Genomic DNA, 20,577 nt, shown 5'->3' on the forward strand with positions numbered 1-20,577 from the left:
TATTGAATCAGAATGTCGAACTTGACCCTGTCAACGTGACGTAGCCTGGGACAGAGAGAGTAGGCTGTATGCTAGTATTACTATTTACTGCTCGGGCTATACTCGGTTTCCCACGGCTGAGGAATTCTTAATTGCCCCCCGTCCCATTGGCCATCCTTACCTCGGGCCACCGCCCGCCGCCTTGGCTTAGTCACATTTTTGCATCCAAGTTGATCCCGCCTTTAAAGATTGCTGCTATCGCTTCCTCTCCACGTTGCGCTCTTCTCGCTTCGCTGTTCGTCGGTCATGTTGATGCCTGTATGATACGACCTAGAATCTGTACGCCACTCTCCTCTCTCGGTCTTTGTTCTCCTTTATTTGCGCCATGGCCTCCAAGGGAGCCATGCTACCTCTTTTGAGGCGTGAGATGCGGCCTGCGCCCTCTCGCCTCTCGCGGGCCTACTCCTCCTTTTCCGCTGCCTCGAACTCGGCGAGAAGCTCGAAGCCTTCGCTTTCTATCTCCGGACGCCGGACCTCCCGCCGCTCCGCCCTTTTCACACCGGGTCGCATGCCCATTCGTGCTTTTTCGCAGTCGCTGAAGCTCGCCAATGAAAATGGTCAATTTGATCCCCGATCGGTTGACAGAGAATCGGATGAGGTGGATGTCTGCATTGTTGGTGGTGGTAAGGCTATCTATATCGTGTTTCACTTTGTCTCGGTCCTTGTCGCTGACCATCTGCTTTTCACGGACTTCAGGCCCCGCCGGTCTTGCCGCCGCGATTCGTCTAAAACAGCTTGCCAACGAAGCGGGGAATGAGGAGTTCCGTGTAATCCTGCTCGAAAAGGCCGGTGAAATCGGCGCGCACATCTTATCGGGCAATGTCTTTGAACCGACCGCACTCAACGAGCTTCTACCCGACTGGTTATCAGAGGACAACCCGTCACGGTTCGAGGGCGTGACACCGGCCAAGGAAGAGAAGATGCGCTTTTTGACTCAGAACTCCGCATTCCCGATCCCTATGCCGCCGCAGATGAACAACCACGGAAACTACATCGTCAGTTTGAACGAGTTGACCAAATGGCTTGGTGAGCGGGCGGAGGAGCTGGGCGTGGAAATTTATCCCGGATTCGCCGCTAGCGAAATTGTCTACGGAAATGACGGCGCTGTGCTCGGAGTGGCGACCAACGACTTGGGTATCGGCCGGGATGGTCAGGCGAAGGATACGTTCGAGCGAGGAATGGCGTTCCATGCTCGCGTCACCCTTCTCGCCGAGGGATGTCATGGCAGTTTGACCAAGCAGGTTACCAAGAAATATGACCTGCGCCGTGACAGCCAGCCGCAGACGTACGGCATCGGGTTGAAGGAGGTCTGGGAAGTCCAGCCCGAGAAGTTCAACTCCGGAGAGATCGTGCATTCCTTGGGTTACCCGCTCCCCTCGGATACATACGGCGGTGCTTTTATGTATCACTTCGGCGACAACATGGTCACTCTTGGTCTGGTGGTTGGTCTGGATTACCCCAACCCCTGGCTCTCCCCGTACGGCGAGTTCCAGAAGCTTAAACACCACCCTCTTTTCAAGGACGTTCTGGAGGGTGGCAAGTGTATCTCTTACGGAGCCCGTGCTCTGAACGAGGGCGGCTTCCAGTCCATCCCGAAATGCGCCTTCCCAGGAGGCGCGCTTATCGGTGACACGGCCGGATTCCTTAACGTTCCTAAGATCAAGGGCACACATACAGCCATGAAATCAGGTATGTTGGCCGCCGAGTCGACATTCTCGGCGCTGCAGAGCTCCAGCGAAGGAACGGTCTTCCTATTCGACTACGAGAAGGCTCTCCGAGAGTCGTCCATCTGGAAAGAGCTGCGAGAGGTCCGCAACATGCGACCCTCGTTCGGTACCCCTCTCGGCCTGTACGGCGGTGTCGTGTACTCCGGTCTGGAAGCCTACCTCTTCAAGGGCCGCACGCCCTGGACCCTGAAGCACCACAGCACCGACGCCGCGGCCACGAAGCAGGCCTCGGAGTGCGAGAAGATCGAATACCCCAAGCCGGACGGCGTCATCAGCTTCGACATCCTAACCAGCGTTAGCCGAACCGGCACCAACCACGAGGAAGACCAGCCGGTGCACCTGCAGGTCGAGGACTGGGACAAGCACAAGGATATCGCATGGCCGCAGTACAAGGGTATCGAGAACCGGTTCTGCCCCGCCGGAGTGTACGAGTACGTCGAGGATCCGAGCAAGGAACACGGCGTTCGTTTCCAAATCAATGCTCAGAAGTGAGTTCTCCCCTTTGCCCCGTCTCTCTCTCTCTTCTGATTCAGCACTAACACAAAACAGCTGCATCCACTGCAAGACCTGCGATATCAAGGTTCCCACCCAGGATATCAACTGGCAAACACCCCAAGGCGGCGAGGGTCCCAAGTATTTCATGACATGAGTTGGGAATACCCAGTCCGTCCTCCACACCTTGTTCCCCCTATTTCCTCAAATTGTCTTTCGCCATCCGTATCGCCGTTTCCATTATATCCTACTGTGTTTTATTCTCTCTGTTGAATAGAGTTGTCTTTGCGCATGTTGGCGCGCCGGGTTCTGGTTCTGGTTCTAGTTCTGATTCCACAGTTCAGTTCACTTCAGTTCTATCTTCTTAACCTACTTACTTTACTTACCCTATCTTTCTTACTTTAGCTTACCTACTCGACCCTCCATAGTTCCGTTTGTATAAACAGGAAACCAGAAAAGCAAAAGCCAGTTGATTCGATTCGGTTCTGGGACTGGTCTTTTCCTGCGTTCTGTATATAGATATCTATTTGAGTTAATTGCATCTCGTATATTCTTTCTCGACCTCAACGAAGAGAAAAAGTTTAGTCTCATACCCTATCCTATCAGATCATTTTATAGCATTCATTAGAGACTACCCATGTTTTGGGGATTGCTTCAATTACTTTAATATCTGAATGAATGTATTGGATTGATAGACATACCTAAAGAAGCAAAGAGGTCTTCTCTTCCATTACACCGCGTAGTATTCAAGTGCCATGGGAAGGGGCTTCAAACAAACGACGAAATGCCTAATCTAACATAAAATGCCTATTACTGGAAATTATGGATGATAATAATCCAAGCCATTCTTATCAATAAAACTAATCAACATGCTATGGTATTAGAATTAAAATCGATTGTGCAACTACTCCGTTTCCAAGAAGTCAATTTGTTAAAGATGGATAGGTGGATACTTAATCAAGAAGGTCGAACTCCGGTACGACCACTTCATTATCCGAGTCCAGGGCATATGCTGAAGTAAAGTCATCCTTGAAGACGACTCGCCAGAGCTTCGTACCGGGTACATCTGATGAAAAGAAAACATTAGCTCTGATGTTCAGAGACCCGCTTCCGTTCCCCAACGAATGTATATATAATGGAGGAGGGAGTTCGACATACGGTACTTCTGCGGAGCAGACTGCCTACAGTCCAAAATAAGCCAGTCGGTCATCTGTCCATTCTCTACCAATGGGTGGTAGAGACCGTGCTGCTGAAACCGAGCGCACACGCTGTGGATCTGATCCCCGTCGCGAAGCAGCTCGACACCCCATGCCGGCCCGATGATGCGGAAGTCGACCTGTTCGTTGCCGATGCAGGACCACTTGCTTGAAATACCCACTCCGTGGCCGACGAGGGAGGAGAAACAGCGATACCATTCGTCCTGGAAGGGGGTTTCGGGCGGGCGGATGAACTTGTTGGGGAGGTAGGAGGTGTCGGGGTCGGAAAGGAGACGGGTCCGCGAGAAGCATTTGAGGATGGCTTCGCAGAGGGTGGCTAGACAAGGGAACCGGTCGAATGGGAAGGGTTTCAGTTGGGATACGTGCAACGTGTACTCGACGAATCTGTCGGATTAACAGGTTAACAGACTAAATTTTGTGTTGTAATGACATGGCATATCGGTGCAGTATTACTTCATGTGTAGTCTTGTAGGGAGGAAACAGATGATGTTGGGATCCTCTGTGACTGACGTCCTGGTAAGGTCTGAGTGCAACCAGCCTCGCTCGTAGCAGAGTCGGACTCCTTCATCTTGAAGATTGCACGGTACGCTGCCATTCTCTAGTACTCTGCGGAGTACGTTGACAGCAGGCGCTGTGAGGTTTTTTGCCAAGGGAAATGATTTGAAGACTGTACAATGCCGGAAGCTTCTGAAGACGCGCGATTCATCGACGAATGATTTACTACAGAGTTCCTTTGTCACAGTTCGGACCGTACCGTCCTCTGATGCTTGCTCGTAGTTCTGTAAACACGTGTTCAATGAACGTTCCCATCCCTTTCCGAGTTGATACGCACCTTTAATACATAGGAGACTACTGCTTCGACGGCGCCAGGCTGACCCTTTGTCATGGAATACAAGTACGCGCGTGCGGATGGATCCATGTCCAAGGCTGTGCCCGAACGAGAGCAAATCCTATTGACTGCATCTTCAAACTCCTCTTCGTTGTAGAATAGGCAGATGTCCGAGGATTCCGGGTCTGGTTGCTCGATGAGGGATACACGCTGCGACGGCTCCAGATATAGGGAAGCTTGCGCATCAGAATAACTGGGCATTCCGGTTGTAGGGTTTCCATAGGAAGAGAGTATACAAATTCTTGCACCCCCAGAAGCACCACTCTGGGATTTGATTGGACCCAGCCACAGCGAATGATCTGCAAATGATTCTTGGGCCTCGTCAATAATGAACACGGTTTTAGTGTGCAGAAGGTTCTCGATATAAACGCGATTGCTTTCCTCCTGTTGATCAGTATTGTGGTTCCAGCCTGTTATGAGCTTCACCGACTGCCCCTGCTCAGTGTAATAGAGCTCAAGAAGATGCGCAAGCGTTGTCTTGCCAGACGCCGGGGGTCCTCTGACATGTACCACTCGCTTTTTGTCTAGCAATGCGGCAAGCTTTCTGACCGTGTCGGGACGCGGCGAGATATCCTGGTGCAAAGGCGACGGAAATTTCGACAGAGACGGGGCTGTTGACAATCAGTTCAAGCTCCTTTACTCCATGTCCTTGAGGGATAGCACCGTAGTCTCGATGCCGGGAGAGAAGGTGGCCACAGTCGTCGCATGTTCCTCCAGCGGAAAAGGAATGGGCTTGGATCACTAGAGAGCCGGAGGCACAGGGGCATTGCATGTCACCTCTGAAGACGAAAAGACAAGCACCGAGGATGACTTTCACCATCTGCTGATGGTCGGGCATGAGGGCCTGTCCAGCTAGAGGCACGGAGGCCATGGTAGCGAAAGATTACGGCTGGAAGAGGCTGGAGATGTAGCAAACTCAGTCTAGGAAGAAGTGTGGAAAGGGGAAAGGCCCAAAAGATTGAAAGCGTAATTCCTACGTCAACAAAGCGGTTGTCCGATGTAAGTATGACTCCATATCACGGCGGACATAGAACGACATGAAATTGGAGCGTAATTTGCTTCAATCGCACATCAGTCTACTCGGTAGGTGCGACTTTGCTAGAAACCCTGCTTGCAGTTTCTATATTTGAGTAGATTGAATTCGTAAGAAAGGAGGATCCTCGTAGCGGTGACGACGCAACTCCGTAGTGCTTGAAGAGTTCGGTTGCAACCGAAAATCAACGGAAGCGACCCTTATAGAGTTCCCTGGTAGGGTGGAAATCATGGATGATAACATTTTTGACAACCGGGTATTGTACCTGTATATACGCCATTGCTAGTTGATGTGGTTAGTATGAGACTCCTATGAAGCTGCATAAAAGCCAACATGGTCAGTTCCAGTCAAACAGAATCGATGAGCCGTGAGGATGAAGAAGGAAGGAAGAAGGCTTCACTTCACGTAAAGAGTCATAAATGGATCTCCCGCAAGGGGGGCAGGTGACTCCACGTGACAGACACCCCTCGTCGCCTGTCAGAATTTGCCACCGAGAATGAGCAGATCGATGAAGAATGTGTCGCACCGAGTCCGTACTCCGTAAGAGTACGGAGTAAGAAGAACAAAGGCAAGGCTGGGGGAAGCAGAGCGCCTGATGGTAGCGGGCGGGGCCACGTGGATCCGCCCAGAGAAAAAGTGAGGCGGACCGTAACGCAAAGTTGTTTGGTTACGCGGAGTATCTCAGTTCCTGTTTCGACTTTCTAGAGTCTAGTCTGGCCTGGAGCTGCTTGCTTCGTCCTTCGAATGAGACAGGTCACGGGCCTTTTTTTCCTTTTTTCTTTTTTCATTTTGCCTGGCGGTCAACACACACCAAGTCCTGTCACCACATCTCTCTCTCTCTCTCTCTCTCTCTCTCTCTCTCTCCTCATTCCCTCTTCTTCCTCCTTTCTTTCCCCCCCCCTACTACCCTCATCTTCGTCTTCCTTTCGGTCTGTATTCAAAACTATTTCTCCGTTGCCTTTGCAAACGGAGCTACCACGGAACTGCTACACCCCAGCTAAGCGTGTTTAACGCCCCCCTCCTTCTAGTCAGGCCCACCAGCAAAACTTCTGGACCATCTCCGGTTCGGGGAAACCAGGAATAAACAAAAGAGCCACCCCGTCTATCCCAGAAAGGACCCTTCGCCATCGTGAATCCTTGATCCCAGGCCTTCTCTCTTGACCGGACCAGTTTCTTTTCTTTCTCTTAACTTGGCCACCACAAATTCCAGGGGCCAGAAAACATCTAGCTATCGAGCCATCTAGCGATCCCGTCCGGCTATTGGACCCTCCATTTTCTTCCGGTGATTTTTGAATATAGCGCCGCCGGTTTTGCTTTTTGTCCGCCATGACTGAAGTTTCATCCACGCGACTCTATCTCGGGAATCTTCCCCGCAACGGTATGCAGGCATTTATCCATCTCTCTTCTTCGACCGGTCTCTCTCTACCCGTCCAGTCAATTTGCGCCCCAGAGACAGGATGCTCCGATTGGATTCCTATGCTTCTCGGTTGACCGCGATCTGCGACGCAAAGGCTCTGCTGCACCTGTTGTTCTTCCTGGCTGTGCTCCCCGTGGTCTCTCCGTCTGAGAAAGGATTTCCCTTGGTCTGGTTCGGCGGCTTCTCCCTCGGAGGCCCGTTCTGACCGCCGCTGATACGTTAACAACCTGACTATAACCAATTTCTTGGACTACTTAGTATTTTTGATATTGCAATGAGCTAACATTTCTCGCGGCGCCGTGAGCGGCGCCATGGGGTTATCCAGTGACCAAATCAGACATCGAGGAACATTTCAGTACTCATGGCTCTGGAAAGATCACAGAGATCAAGCTGATGAATGGATTCGGTTTCATCGAATACGAAGATGCGATGGATGCTCGCGATGTTGTTCCGGGTATGTTCTTCGGCCGTCTTATTGTCGGAAAACGCTTGCTAACCGTCCTCTAATCTAGCGTTCCGTATGTAGTCCATTCAACCCGAAGTGGACTCCCATCCATTCTGACTGCATTGATTTAGATGGTAGTGACTTTAAAGGTGAACGGCTCACGGTGCAATTTGCGCGTGGTCCGCGCCGTAAGGAGAACTTCCCTGGCCCAATGGACCGCCCGAGCATGCCTCGCCCCCGGCGCACGATCTTTCGCATGATGGTTTCTGGACTTCCGGAAACAAGTTGGCAGGTTAGCAGCCCACGTCCATTTTCCTTAGGATTTTCCGGACCCCATCCAGCCTGGCCGATCAGTGTTTAAGCAATACCCTCTTTCATTCTGCGCACACTCCCTTTCTGTCACTTGTGTTTCTTGTCATCCGTTCAAGTCTCTTGGAAGGAGATACAGCACGACCACTTTATTGTGGATCGGTTTGCCCAGCTTCCAGGATCCATCTGGCGGAGGAGCGAGTAATCTTAGCCTCGATCCGCAAGGAAAATCTGCAAACCGCGGGAAAGTTGACATTTGACTCCCGGACGTTGGACGACCACATTCTGGACAAAAACAAAGCTCTTGCGGCCGACATGGATACGGACCATCTGCGGCCTTCTCTTTCCCGACTGTTATCTCCACTTGTTCTTGTTTAGTTGCTGCACCTCCACCTGACACTGCCGGATCTCAAAATTTCACCTGGAAATGGACTCACACCCCGGGATTATCTAGGACCTCAAAGACTTTGCGCGTCAATCTGGTCTTGACGTTGTGTATTCGGAAACCGGCCGTGAACTGGGTAGAGGGTGGGTTCCGTTCACATACCTTTCCCCTTGGACGACATGACTGGCCTATTAACACCAATTCCAAGGTTTGTTGAATTTGAAACTGCGAACGATCTCAAGACTGCTATCGACAAACTCGATGGACGTGACTTCAAGGGCTCGAGAGTGAGCTGCGTCGCAGATGTAAGGGACCTTACCCACGCCTCAACCCGGACCAATCCTCATTCAGCCACAGATCCAGTCCTTTGATGATCGTACTCTTCGCGATCCCTACCGGTCTCGATCTCCCCGTCGGAGCTACCCCCCTGTGGATGAATACGACAGGAGATTCCCGGCCCCTCCTCGTGGCTACAGCCCCCGTGCTCATTACCGTGAACGTTCTCCCATTCCGATGCGTCGGGATTACTATGATCGGGATGGCTACGGTCGTCGCACCCCCCCTCGCCCTCGGATTGAAGACTATCCTGCTCCACGTCGCCCTTACGACGATCCTTATGATGTGCGGCCGCCACCTCCGCCTCGCTACGAGGATCCGTACATCCCGCCCAGGCCTTATGGACGCCCTCGGAGCCCTCCACGGGGTGAATACGTTCCGTACGACCGTCGTGGGTACTGGTAATTGACTTCGTTTCGTGTGATTTAAGCTGCTCAACGCGCATGGCGGATACCCCCTCTATGCTTCTCATTTCTGTCTTTCTGTCTTTCTTTCTTGCTGATCATTTGCCCTTTTTGTTGTTGACATCTGGGCTTTTCTCGCTCGCCGGATTATTGGAGCGTAAACTTGATTTCATTGCCTGGGCTGCAGATGCGAACAGCTATGCACCCGCTGCGGAAAAGCTTCGGTTCTATTCGACATGATAAACGAACACACCCTCCCACTTGCCTGGGGCCCTTCCAGGAATAATGCTCGCGACATAACGGGACAGCTGTTGGGAAAGGCAGATTAACACTTCCAGCTGTTTCGACTCCCCTGGTTAGTTTGAACATTTAAGAGGTCAGCGATTGACCTTGGTTTACGGAAAGTCATACCCACCGACCTCCTCAGCAATAATCTATTCCCTGATGTTATTTGGCCGTTTATGAGGATTTATGTACAGTTAACCACGAAATGTCAATTTTGCGTTTGCCCATCTTGGCCTGCTCGGAGAACTATGTGTGATGTAACTAGGATTGCTAATGGACAGGGATACCACAGCAATCAAACTCGCGAGTCGCGTAACGAGCGACTGCCATAATCCTTGTTTAAGAACGAAATTCGTAGGGAACGACGACGTAAACCATGATCCAAGATTGTTAGCCTTTGGCACCGGCGTCATACAATGCGCGACGAATCTACGGTTTGCTACCCGCGCTAAAGGATAAAGAACCCCACCGTCCGTCGACCTTCCAGCTGCCCCGCACAAAAACGACCGACTCAACTTGTATCTCAGCTGGCTGGCCTATGTGTGCAGGGTTTTCTCTCTCTCTTCCTCTCGCCATCGACTTTCAACCCTTGTGAGGTCGACACTGGGCCATCCAAGCTGCTAGCTACTGCCGGTCCTGGCAGCATTGACTTCTCCATCTAGCTCTATTGACGTCAGACTGGCCGTGTGTTCGACCACGCTCATCATGGCGGAACAACGAGTCAATGTGCATATTCCCTCGCATCCACCCGTTCTAGATAGCGTGAAGCTCCGCAACATCCAACTTCCACTACCGTCAGCCCCAGACCCCTGGCACCGCCCCGAAAAAGCCCAGCCCTGCACCGCGTCGCTGAAGTTATCGTACTCATCCGCCGTCGCGGCCGCCATCGCTGACGATGTCTCCCTTTCTCTCGACTACGGCAAACTCTACCGCCGCCTCGAGGAGGACATTCGCCACATGGGACAACGGGGAGAAGCTCCGGGACAACGCATGATCAGCGTGGAGGGCAGTCGACGCGAGGAGATGCTGCGGAAAGAACTCGGGCAGGACGTGCGCTTGACGGCCGGCATCGTCGCCAACTGCGGCCTGGGGCTTCTGGACGAGACGGCTGCCGGTGTGCGACGGATGTCCCACCTGCATCAAACGGTCCGAAGAAGCAGCGGCTCGGGTGGTCAATCCGGCCCCGCGAACTTCAACTTCAGTCCCCCGCGTCCGTCGGGTTCGCCGATCGAGAGTGTGTATGGCGAGTGTGAAGTCTGGCTGCATTTGCCCAAGGCATTACTCCGGGCCGATGAAGGCCTGAAATACCGTAGCGTCACAGTGTGGGGATATAAGCAGGCAGGCGAAGGGTCCCCCGGCGAGGCCGACGAGTCTGAAAGATGTCCGGTGGTCCTCGAAGAGGAGTTCCGAATTGACGGGATTCGATGCTACTGCATTCTGGGCGTCAACTCCCACGAGAGGGTGGAGAAGCAGGCGGTGATCATCTCCTTGGAGTTCAAGGGTCCCGGTCAGCTGCCCTGGGGCTCGACAGTGGTGGACACTTATCAGGCGATGACGAGGGTTGTTGCAGAGGTGGGCGATTTTCCCCGAAATACTAATGCACACTATGGCTAATACTGTCTCCTCTTTTAGCGAGTCGAGGCCACCTCTTTCCAGACTGTCGAGGCGCTGGCAACCTTCGTGGCGCGCATTGTGACGGTAGAGTTCTTGAATGAGCGCGTGACAGTGAGGGTCGAGAAACCTAGTGCTCTCGCCTTTGTGGAGAGGTCAGGCGTGGAGGTTACGCGGTCTCAAGCGTTCTTTGAGAGGGCTGAAGTCGACGGCGGAAGAGCATGATCGGTAATAGGTAGTTAGTGATTGACTGCGTTGATTGCTGACCGCGTTCTGTCATTTTGAAGGAATAATTGTAAACTAATCATTCGCCGCTGGATCGTAGGCTGAACAAGAATCATAGTAACTGGGCAGAAGTTTGTAGTTATACAACTCGATGACCTCAGCGCGTGATGACCGTGCCTGATCGGGACTAGTGCACACGCTTAGAATCGGCGCCCCCTGATTGGCGCAGGGCGGGCTTGGATCCAGCTGAACCTCCAACTTTTTGTTTCTTTTCCTTCTTTCTTCCTCTTCTTCCTCCCTCCCCCGCCCACCGTTTGATCGGGAATATCACTCCGAACCACCCTTCACCACTTTCTTCTCTGGGTTCCCCAGTCTGTCTGAATTTCATCTTGATTCCCTGTCCGGCCGTTTCTCTATGTGCCTGTCTGCGCCCACGCCCTCATCGTCCGCTTACGTTACCTCCGTTGGCTGCCTTGCCGACTCCTCCGCATTCCCCCGGATCGTGAATACCGACTCGACACTTGCTGTCATTTGCGGACCTTCCGCGCTGGCTGGCTCCTCGGTTGCATATACTCAGCCGTTGGGACCCTCCGTCGACGGAGTGATCTGGCTAGGGGTTCATGGTCCGTCCTGAATAAGGGCGGACGGTAAATTGCTCCTGACCTGAGAGTTTCAGTGTCCGACAACTAGATTCGCCTTCGGGCAAGTGTGTGTGTGAGAGGGAGATTCAACTTCGGGATTTCTCTCCGATTCGCCCTTCTTTTTGCCAAGTATAGGTACGTGGGTTTAATAGTTCTGCACCCCTTACTTGTTGGTTTTTTCTTCCTCGGGTTGCAAGAGTACCCCACTTATGTGCGTAAAAAGCCCGGATCGCATTCTCACACTTCATCTCGATCTAGGTACTCTTTGGTAAGCCTACCAGGCTTCTCTCCACTATATGGCTGAGTGGATGTAATCATTCGTGACTTTATGAATCGTGCTCGTTGGCGCCTCCAAATTCGATTGATCCTTGCTGTTGCTGGCTTCGCTCCGACAATCTCCGCATAGTCCTCCGCATCGCAACGGGATAAGGGATAGGGCAAAGGGATAAACAATAGACCAACAAGAACATCTAGGAAGAGAGGGCGAAAGAGAGAAAGACAACAATGGATTCGTCGACCAGAATGCAAGACGATCTCTCGGTGGGCGACGTATTCACTCCGCAGGCGGACATGTCCCCACCCCGTGCAGAGACCAAAACCAACGCCATTCCAGACACCAACTTTCGCATGAGTGAATGCAGTCCTGAGCGCAAGGCGACGAAGGACCTTGGCGCGATCAATCCATTCCCAGCGCCGAAGTTGAATGCGATCCCGTTGGCCGGAAAATCGGACCGACGCAAGAAGAAGAAGAAACAGCAGGGCAACGAAGCAGCTTCCGCCATCTCTACTGTGCGTGGTTTTACTCCCAGGGGATCCGGCGACGAAGACTCGGATTTATCGGCTTCGAGCTCCAGAGCTCCTAGCTCAAAGCGGCATCCCGTGCCTACGAGCAATGGCAACAATGGCGGGGTAAGTGCCTTGAAGCTTCAGCTTGATTCTCTCGACATCTCTGGCGATCGTCCCCAAAACGGAGCTCCCAGTGACATTTGCTCCGCGACCCCAAGCAACGCCAGTGTTTGCTCGGACAGCGATCAGACTGAGGTCCTCACCAGTTATGAAGTGCCTCTGGACCATGATTATGTGAGCGCCGATGCTGCGGCAGAAGAGAGCTTTCGGAATCCCTCGAATGTTCAGGATGTACGCTCTCAACTATGCCGCAAGATGACCACCGATGACTTCGAGCCCCTGCTCTGCCTGGGCAAAGGCTCCTTCGGAACTGTTCTACTGGTGCGTCATGTGCTCACGGGCAAGCTCTATGCGCAGAAGCAGTTTCGAAAGGCCTCCATCACCGTCCACAAGAAACTTGTGGAGCAGACAAAGACGGAGCGTACTATCCTGGAGAGCGTGAATCGCCACCCGTTCGTCGTCAAGCTCTTCTACGCATTCCAGGATCACGAGATGCTGTATCTGATTCTCGAGTATGCCGAGGGCGGCGAGCTATTCACGCACCTGGCGATGGAACGGATGTTCGACGAGGATGCGGCTGCCTTTTACATGGCGCAGATGGTTCTCGCTCTTGAGCACCTCCACCAGAACGTCGGGGTGATCTACCGTGACCTTAAACCGGAAAATTGCCTCCTGGACCGACGCGGCCACCTCGTGCTGACGGACTTTGGCCTCAGCAAAATTGCCGTCGATGACGACGACCGCTGCAACTCGTCCCTGGGCACCATCGAGTACATGGCGCCAGAGGTTGTCCAGGGCAAATCATACGGCAAGGCCTGCGACTGGTGGTCTCTGGGAGCACTGGGCTTTGACCTGCTCACGGGATCGCCCCCCTTCCGAGCCAACAACAACGCGAAACTCCAGGAGAAGATCGTCAAGCAGAAACTGACCATGCCGTACTTCCTCGGTCCGGATGCTAAAGATCTGCTCACGCGGCTGCTTCGCAAGGAGCCCTCCAAGCGCCTCGGATACCACATGCCCAAGGACCTTCAGACCATCAAGAACCACCGATTCTTCCGCAAGATCGACTGGAAGGCCCTCGAGCGCCGTGAGCTCGACCCGCCCATCAACCCCGTCGTGACGGATCCCGCGCTGGCGGAGAACTTTTCGGTCGACTTCACTCAACTGCCTCTCAGCCCCATGGTCGGCGGTTTCGACGATTCCATCACGGGCCCTCGCCGCCCAAGCCAGCCAGGCATGTCCGCCGGACATGATGGACTGGGCGGAGAGAACCCCTTTGGCGGATTTAGCTTTGTTGCTTCGAGCAGCCTGCTTGACCATGGCCCTGGAATGATGACTGCTGGTTACTGATCAGTTTTGGAGGAATTGACCATCGAGCGCAATTCAATCTTTTGCTTTTGGTTCCTATTCTTACCTTCTGGATATCATATCTTTCGCTCCTTTCACATGGTTAGCTTATTCTTAGTTACTTTACTTTCTTTTTTGGTGTGTAATTCAGCGCATTGCACTGCCATTACATACGCTACATTCTTTCTCTGGAATTTTATTTTTATTGCTATACCTTCTCTTTCCAATTATTCATAATCCCTCAAAGTAGACTAGGTCCACTATATCGCAATGTGCATATTCAGAGAAAACAACACGTCCAGTAGAAAGAAATTCTCATACAATTGGAACAACCAAGCACAGAAATCAAGCAAGTACATAAGAAGCTAGCTACAAACTGCAGAAGCAAAGGATTCTTTGTGGTGTTTTATTTCGATAAATTTGATCTGTGTTTCTCCTATCTATTCAATCCATGTATGTATGTGTTTGCCGATTTTTAATTCCATGTATTAAGATAAAAAAGTCGTTCGACTTGCGAAGTCAGCAAGATATAGAAGAAAGAATGAAAGATAATGCGATCAATATTCAGAGACAAAGATGATAGAAAGAACATAGAAAGACATAAAACCGAAGATTGAGGCCAGACGATCCGATCATGGACGATATGATAGGACATGATATGATGTATGTGGTACGAAAGAAAGATAGCAAAAAGGGGGAAGTGTGGATCATCGGGAAGAATAAACGAGAAAAAGGAGGAGAAGGTGAGAGTCCCAACTGGTACAAGCAAGTAAACCTTTTGAAAATAGAGGATGAAGAAAAGGGTAGAGGGAATTCTATTATAACTCTCCTTCTTCGCTCCCTCCACCCTCGTCATCCTTATCTTCCGGATTGTGAGGATTGCTTTGTGAAGGTGGGGGCGGAGGCGGTGGTGTAGGTTGACTGTCATAATACTGATCGGGTGGCGGAGGAGGAGGTTGCTGTTGTTCTGGTTCAGGCTGATCGTTAGGAGGAGGTGGTGGTGGTTTCCTGCTGCCGCTGCTCCCGGCGTCTGAGGGACGACGGCGCCGGTCCGAGTGGTGATCATCGTGTTCCCATTCGTTGCGGTATCGATCGGAGGATCGTCTTTCTGACCGTGGAGGGTCTCGGGACGATGATGATGGCGGAGGAGGAGGAGCCCCGTGGGACATGTTTTGTTGCACGATCTCATCGATTCGTTGCTGGATAGGATCGACAGAGGTTCCCGGTGCTGGGTTCCCTGCGGGTCGACTGTCGCTATCTCGTCGGGAGTAGGGTCGAGGAGCTGGGGGTAGGGGGTGTGGATGACGATGCTGTGCAGGTGGAGGAGGAAGATGGCCGTTGGTATGGGATTGCGAAGAGCGTCGTTGCTGCGACGGGGAGATCGGCGCATCCGACCCGACGCGTTGTCGCTTAGGGGATCGATCGCTGTGATGATCTTGCGAGTCGAGAGGATTCTGAGATTCCGAACGCCCTCTGCCTTCGTCCTCGGGCTCTCTGGACCGCTTCCGTCCGTTGACGGGATCTGCTTCGCGCGGAGTGTTTGCCGGGCTGCCAGCGCGCGGAATCCTGGTCTTCTCAGTACCCTCGTCTGAGATGATAGGGGTGGTCGGGTAGTACTGGCTATGTTTTTGCATGGCATTGTTCTCATAGAGCTGTGCCATTCTCGTACACGCGCGACGCACCTGGGTCAGATCCACGTCAATTTGCTCCCACCACGGTCGGTCCGAATCGTCGTCGGGAAAACCCACGTCGCAATGACGGGCGGCAGCGTAGAGAGCGGCGGCGGCAATTATACGGGCCGGAAACTGCAGACAGAGGACGGTGAACATGGAGTCGTTGACGAAAGCCCATGCCGCATTGCGAAGCGGCTTGTTCTCGTTGACGCCGAAAAAGCAGATGAAGTCGTACAGAATGCGGTACGGCTGCTCCAGCTGCAAATCGAAGCAGATCGCTTCCAAAACCATGTCCTCATGATGTAGAATAGTATCGCGCCACCTCCAGAACTCCTTGGATTGCTCGTCGACCACCAAGTTCGGCTGTTTCTGTGCCACCCGACAGCAAGCAACCACCAGTTCCCTCATGCGCCGGACATTCTCCTCCACCTTGGTTGCGAGAAACAGCGACGTGGCGGCAATCGGATAGGGGTGCATTCCGGGTCGCTGCGGCAGGTCGACCATACTGAAGCGCATGAAGAACCGGTGGAGATAGACGGCGGCGGTCGCGAGGGTAAGCTGGGGGAGCTTCAGCATGATGCCCACCTGGGTAATGAAATTGACCCCTTTACTGCGACTTGTGTTCTCCGCCTCCAGCTTCATACCGTCGAGCTGCGAGGGTGTCCGCGCGAGCTCCTCGTCGGTGAAGAGCCATTGGGATTGTATCTCAAGGAGGACGGGGTTCGAGGGCGCGGGAATGGGTCGGCGCTTGTCCGAGGGATGCGACGCTGAGGATGCCATGGAGAATGATATATGCTCCCGAGACGAGAGCCGTTAAAGCTGGCAACGCTGAAGACAAGACTGAGCGAGAGCACAAGCTGGGTCCAAGCATGCACGCACACAAGTGTCAAGCAAGTCGGATTGACTGATCATCCACTTGGCCTAGGCGGTTCAAGTCAATGTAAAACTGACAGGAAACTGAGGATTGATCTTTTGTTGGAAATTGCGAGGGCTAGTATATAAAACATAAAGAGACTTTGTCAAGCATGACGCGACCGGCACTTCATCGCATCATGAAGACCAATCAATAGCACCGTTGTGTGCTTCAGGATTTAGGAGCATAGACCAGCCACCGCTGCTGTCGAAGTGAAGGAGATGCAATGTGGCAGGAGGTGCAATGGAGATAGAGAAAAGGTAAGGGAGAACTATTCACTGCGAACTTGCAGAGCTCTAATTATAATTTTTTTTTTCTGACGGCGGAGCGACAGAGAGAGACGGAGGAGTTGACCGGTCACCAGGGAATGATCCGCAGGCGGAATGCGTCCCCCGGATCATTAAGTTATTCCGAACTCCCGGTCAAATAATACAAACAATGAGGTCTATTATTCATGCATGCATTAGTTCTGTTGTATGATGAGGCTTTACATTTATACCATTTATTTCTCTGAAATTATCACGAGATAAAGCATTCAGTACAGCTGTTCATATATAACAATATAGAGTCAATTCTGTATACAACAGGTAAGGTATGGATGCACAGGTGGTATCATTAGTTTCCAAAATATCATAGGACCAGCTCTATTGCGTCCGTCGCTTTGCTCCAAACTCCGGGCTTATATGTAGACTTGATATAATAGTCCATAAACAAAAAATCAAACCCAAAAACAAGATGTGGCTAAATATACGGGGTGACGAGGAGAAGAATGTACACACGGGTCTTACTCTTCCTCGCTCACTTCACTCTCATCTTCACTAGGGATGTGGTACTGATGCGATGATGCCTCTTGCTGAGAAGGCTGGCTTCGAGCTTCTTCTTCTTCTCGGGCGCTTTCCTCGAAGGCTGCTTCCATCTCTGCGGCCAACGCATCGTCGTCTTCAACTTCTTCTTCGGTCACCGGAACGTGCGACACGGGCTGCGTCCTTCCAGGCGCTGCGGGTCGGCCCCCATGTCCAGCGGGAGACGGGAGTCGTAGATCCTCGATCTCTTCTTCTTCGTCTTCGTTGTCATCGCCGACATCCATTCCTGGAGTGTTGTTCGACGAGAAGTGCGCGGGGTTGATGTTGAAGCGGGGCCGTGAAGGAGGTGGCGATCCCATGTCAATGATTAGATCTCCATCGACGATGATATTTGTCCCAGGCGACGGAACTGCTTTATGGGCCGATATCGCACCCGTTCCAAGATCGGGCGGCGGGGACGTCTTTGGCATTTCCACCCCAAGTCCGTCCAGCTGTTTCGCCTTCTCCGGGACATGAGGCTTGGGCTTTGGATTGGGTTTAGAGCTCGTTGCGTTGTCTGGTTTCGCCGGTGCGGTCGGGCGTTTGGTCTGGCGCAAAGGATTCGCTTGCGATTTGGGCCTCGGCTTCGGACTCGGAGTAGGTTTGAGCTTTGGGCTGGGAGTGGACTTTATTTTCGGGCTCGCAGTAGGCCTCTTAGCCGTTGGCATCAGCAAAGGAGTATTGCCTTTGCTCGGTGCGGAATACGGTTCGGGGGTCGCATTGTCTGAGGCCGACTTGTTGTCGTCTTCAGCATTGTCTTTGGGAAGAAAATGGCGAAAATCATATGGGTTGCTGTCATCCGCCGGACCATCGTCATTTCCGCTCATGTCGTCCCCCGAGGCGTGGTCGTCCTCCTGCAACGTCCGCAACTGACGCAGTTCAAGCACTTGTTTACTTGTCCTGGCCGGAGCCGAGCGAAGATTGAAGTTGAGCTGAGCTGCGACCGGCTCCAGGACGAACGCCTTGCGTTCGGCATCGAACACCAAAACCAGATTGTTCTCCTCCGACCCTGAAACAGCCTGCTCAGGGTCCACGCTACCTTTATACACATGGTCGGCATTCTGTGATCCGTCGGTGATCGTCAGATTATATTGGTCTTTGACGCGAGAGGGTTTGATGACGGATCGCTGCAGCGGATTCGTGGACTTCGACTTGTGGTTGTACTGTATATGGACAAACTTGGAACGCGAGGCATCCTTCTTTCCCGCCAACTTGTCGCCCAGTATTATCGGGTATTCGGCTTGTTTGTTTGGGTCGATCAACCCGTTGGAGGGAATAGCGGAGGCAGCCATGGGGAATAGGTAGAGCAGGATGTTTATATATGTAAATCGAGGCTTTCTTTCAATATACAAGTCCTTCTGTCATACAAACTATAAGAAGGTCCTCATTCTTGTGGAAGTCTCCGGGAGAAGGGGGAGGCGGAGGGAAGGAGGAAGAGGCCGCAGGTAGCGGACCGAAGATCACCGCCAGGGAGAAACGTCACACAAAACACAGCTTCGAAGAACGAGGAACAAAGAATGTTGGAGAGCCAGCACCAACCATGAGAGGAAGGGGGTTTCAGACGACAACAAAGGCTGTACAATCATACAATGCGGAATCCATAGAGGAGGGGGAGGAGGGGAGAAGAGAGAAAGCAGTGGAAAGAGAGGAGGCCGAGAGAGAGCGAGAAGGTCCAGACAACGTTGAAAGGCGGAGGTCAGCCGGCGCCCGACACTAGCGCCCCTTTAGGTTTAGTGTGGGTGTGCTGACCTCCCCTTTTTAGAAACCTCATCCGGCGGCTGGTTTTGTTGGGTTTGTTTCAGTTTGCTTTGTTTGTTCTTTCGCCCGATCTACAAGCGCTTGTCCGAGCGTCTTGCGTCTGAATGGTTATTGCCTCCTGTGAGCTGTTCCAGGCGTCCGGCCAACGCTCGGTGTTTCTGTGTCACCTCCTCCCATTCGTAAGCGATCTCGTCTCCGTCTTCTCCGTCACTCAACTCCGTCAGAATCATGCCGAAGTCTCCCCCAAGTCGCCCCAAACTGGCAGCACAGTATAAGACCTGCGTGAGGAGACTCTCCCGCGAGCTTTTGTCCTGGACGTTGGGCAGATATGTCCGCAATGTACCCGTTAGTAGCTGAACCAGGTGCATGGGAAACGTTGCAAGGGCCGAAGGAAGTGACTGCAGCGGGTCATCCGGGCGAGCCGCGGTCGTCGTCTTAGTGCGTGCATCAATTCCCCGTAATCCCGCCACGGCTAGATCCGACCCAGACTGGTCCGGGGTAAAGATGTTTTTGTATAATGAGACTATCGCGAAGCTCTGCTCGCGGAAGATTTCAATATATCGTTTCAGAAACTTCTCGGTTTGGTGCCCCGCAGACCACGAGGTAGCCGTGCCGTCCTTCTTCTCTAGACTCTGTGCCCTCCGCTGCGTCTCCTGATCTGCGAGCTCCCGCAAGGGATCCAATGCCTCCAGTGTAGACACTAGATTTGCCAGTCTGCAGATCAAAAACAAGGCCCCCAGCGCACCTTCCCCGGAGCCGGTCCCGCCATCGCTACGGAGGTTCTCCAATTCGGGCGCAACTCGACGCATCCATCCTACTGTTCTCATGGCCGCAGCGAGTCGGAGATTTTGAGTCCGAAGACCAGCGATAAGGTTCGTAGTCATATCCTTCATGGCATCTTCGGCTTGGAGCACGACATCTTTAACCAGCGGCGAATCCGGGTATAGGGTTTGCAGTCTTTTGATATGAGCGTATAGGTCCAATGCGGCAGAGTAGGTTGTGGAAAACGAGCCCGCCGTCGCACCCGAGCTAGCCGCGGCAGATGAGACCGTCGTCGACAGTAGAGTGGGTAGCTCTAGAATATCGGAGAGTCGGTCAACGTTGCGCGCCAGCTGCATGGCCTTTTTGCGCTTCTCCAGCGCTACATTTTCCGCGGCACGGTTATACTTGGACGCGAATTGGACGGCTTCTTCGTCGAGTCTCGGAATTGCATCTCGAAGTTGTTGGGCGTCTCGCGTCAACTGGGGAATTGACGTGCGTAGGTGCGATAGACTGTCGGAGGAGGCGATGAAAGTTTTATGCGAACGATTGGATAGGGCCTGTAGGGAGAGCAAGGTGGAGTGAGAGGACTGCGCTAGCGACTGGGGTTCTGTTTCTTGCAACGCCTGGAGAGAGAGGGTGGGTAATCGATTGAGATATCGGGCCGTGGTGACGTTGTGTTGAGGCGCCAGAGGAGAGCCATCCCCGTAGGCCAGATGCGGGGTTAGGAGCTCATACAAGTAGTCGGCCATGGTGTCAATGCGGTGCAGAGTATGGTAGAAGTGACGCGGAGGAATTGGATCTGGCCAGATGCTCGGCGAGACAGCGGTACGGCGGGCGAGGCGGCAACTTGCGCAGCATCTCCGCCGGCAGCCTGAGGCCAGCAATATTCGTTATTAGTAAAGCACGAGCGTCAAACGGCTG

General features: G+C 52.8%; 10 protein-coding genes across 10 annotated transcripts; 5 read left to right on the plus strand and 5 right to left on the minus strand.

Moving 5' to 3' along the window:
* Positions 1–364: 364 nt before the first annotated feature.
* Positions 365–2,415, plus strand: LDX57_001643 (electron-transferring-flavoprotein dehydrogenase; the record flags this gene model as incomplete). The annotated part of the gene is made up of 3 exons (XM_046083292.1): positions 365–662; positions 736–2,254; positions 2,316–2,415. 3 exons carry the CDS (start codon positions 365–367, stop codon positions 2,413–2,415), a joined length of 1,917 nt encoding a protein of 638 aa, XP_045939249.1.
* A 796-nt stretch (positions 2,416–3,211) lies between these two features.
* LDX57_001644 (uncharacterized protein) lies at positions 3,212–4,565 on the minus strand (the record flags this gene model as incomplete). The annotated part of the gene is made up of 4 exons (XM_046083293.1): positions 3,212–3,324; positions 3,417–3,859; positions 3,929–4,254; positions 4,308–4,565. The coding sequence occupies 4 exons, from the start codon at positions 4,563–4,565 to the stop codon at positions 3,212–3,214; spliced, it is 1,140 nt and encodes a 379-aa protein (XP_045939250.1).
* A 253-nt stretch (positions 4,566–4,818) lies between these two features.
* Positions 4,819–5,235, minus strand: LDX57_001645 (uncharacterized protein; the record flags this gene model as incomplete). Its single annotated transcript, XM_046083294.1, has 1 exon — positions 4,819–5,235. One exon carries the CDS (start codon positions 5,233–5,235, stop codon positions 4,819–4,821), a length of 417 nt encoding a protein of 138 aa, XP_045939251.1.
* Positions 5,236–6,723: 1,488 nt separating this feature from the next.
* Positions 6,724–7,620, plus strand: LDX57_001646 (uncharacterized protein; the record flags this gene model as incomplete). Its single annotated transcript, XM_046083295.1, has 4 exons — positions 6,724–6,775; positions 7,140–7,268; positions 7,327–7,332; positions 7,391–7,620. 4 exons carry the CDS (start codon positions 6,724–6,726, stop codon positions 7,618–7,620), a joined length of 417 nt encoding a protein of 138 aa, XP_045939252.1.
* A 512-nt stretch (positions 7,621–8,132) lies between these two features.
* LDX57_001647 (uncharacterized protein) lies at positions 8,133–8,694 on the plus strand (the record flags this gene model as incomplete). Its single annotated transcript, XM_046083296.1, has 2 exons — positions 8,133–8,258; positions 8,311–8,694. The coding sequence occupies 2 exons, from the start codon at positions 8,133–8,135 to the stop codon at positions 8,692–8,694; spliced, it is 510 nt and encodes a 169-aa protein (XP_045939253.1).
* A 750-nt stretch (positions 8,695–9,444) lies between these two features.
* LDX57_001648 (dihydroneopterin aldolase) lies at positions 9,445–11,072 on the plus strand. Its single transcript, XM_046083297.1, has 2 exons — positions 9,445–10,550; positions 10,611–11,072. Exons 1-2 carry the CDS (start codon positions 9,684–9,686, stop codon positions 10,812–10,814), a joined length of 1,071 nt encoding a protein of 356 aa, XP_045939254.1. The 5' UTR covers positions 9,445–9,683; the 3' UTR covers positions 10,815–11,072.
* Positions 11,073–11,977: 905 nt separating this feature from the next.
* LDX57_001649 (AGC family serine/threonine-protein kinase) lies at positions 11,978–13,711 on the plus strand (the record flags this gene model as incomplete). Its single annotated transcript, XM_046083298.1, has 1 exon — positions 11,978–13,711. One exon carries the CDS (start codon positions 11,978–11,980, stop codon positions 13,709–13,711), a length of 1,734 nt encoding a protein of 577 aa, XP_045939255.1.
* Positions 13,712–14,526: 815 nt separating this feature from the next.
* LDX57_001650 (putative cyclin) lies at positions 14,527–16,161 on the minus strand (the record flags this gene model as incomplete). Its single annotated transcript, XM_046083299.1, has 1 exon — positions 14,527–16,161. One exon carries the CDS (start codon positions 16,159–16,161, stop codon positions 14,527–14,529), a length of 1,635 nt encoding a protein of 544 aa, XP_045939256.1.
* Positions 16,162–17,078: 917 nt separating this feature from the next.
* Positions 17,079–18,428, minus strand: LDX57_001651 (uncharacterized protein; the record flags this gene model as incomplete). The annotated part of the gene is made up of 1 exon (XM_046083300.1): positions 17,079–18,428. The coding sequence occupies one exon, from the start codon at positions 18,426–18,428 to the stop codon at positions 17,079–17,081; it is 1,350 nt and encodes a 449-aa protein (XP_045939257.1).
* A 537-nt stretch (positions 18,429–18,965) lies between these two features.
* LDX57_001652 (Dor1-like family protein) lies at positions 18,966–20,405 on the minus strand (the record flags this gene model as incomplete). Its single annotated transcript, XM_046083301.1, has 1 exon — positions 18,966–20,405. One exon carries the CDS (start codon positions 20,403–20,405, stop codon positions 18,966–18,968), a length of 1,440 nt encoding a protein of 479 aa, XP_045939258.1.
* Positions 20,406–20,577: the final 172 nt, after the last annotated feature.

Source organism: Aspergillus melleus (genome assembly GCF_016097325.1).
Source record: "Aspergillus melleus strain CBS 546.65 chromosome Unknown contig1, whole genome shotgun sequence".
In the NCBI taxonomy this organism is placed as follows: Eukaryota; Fungi; Ascomycota; class Eurotiomycetes; order Eurotiales; family Aspergillaceae; genus Aspergillus; species Aspergillus melleus.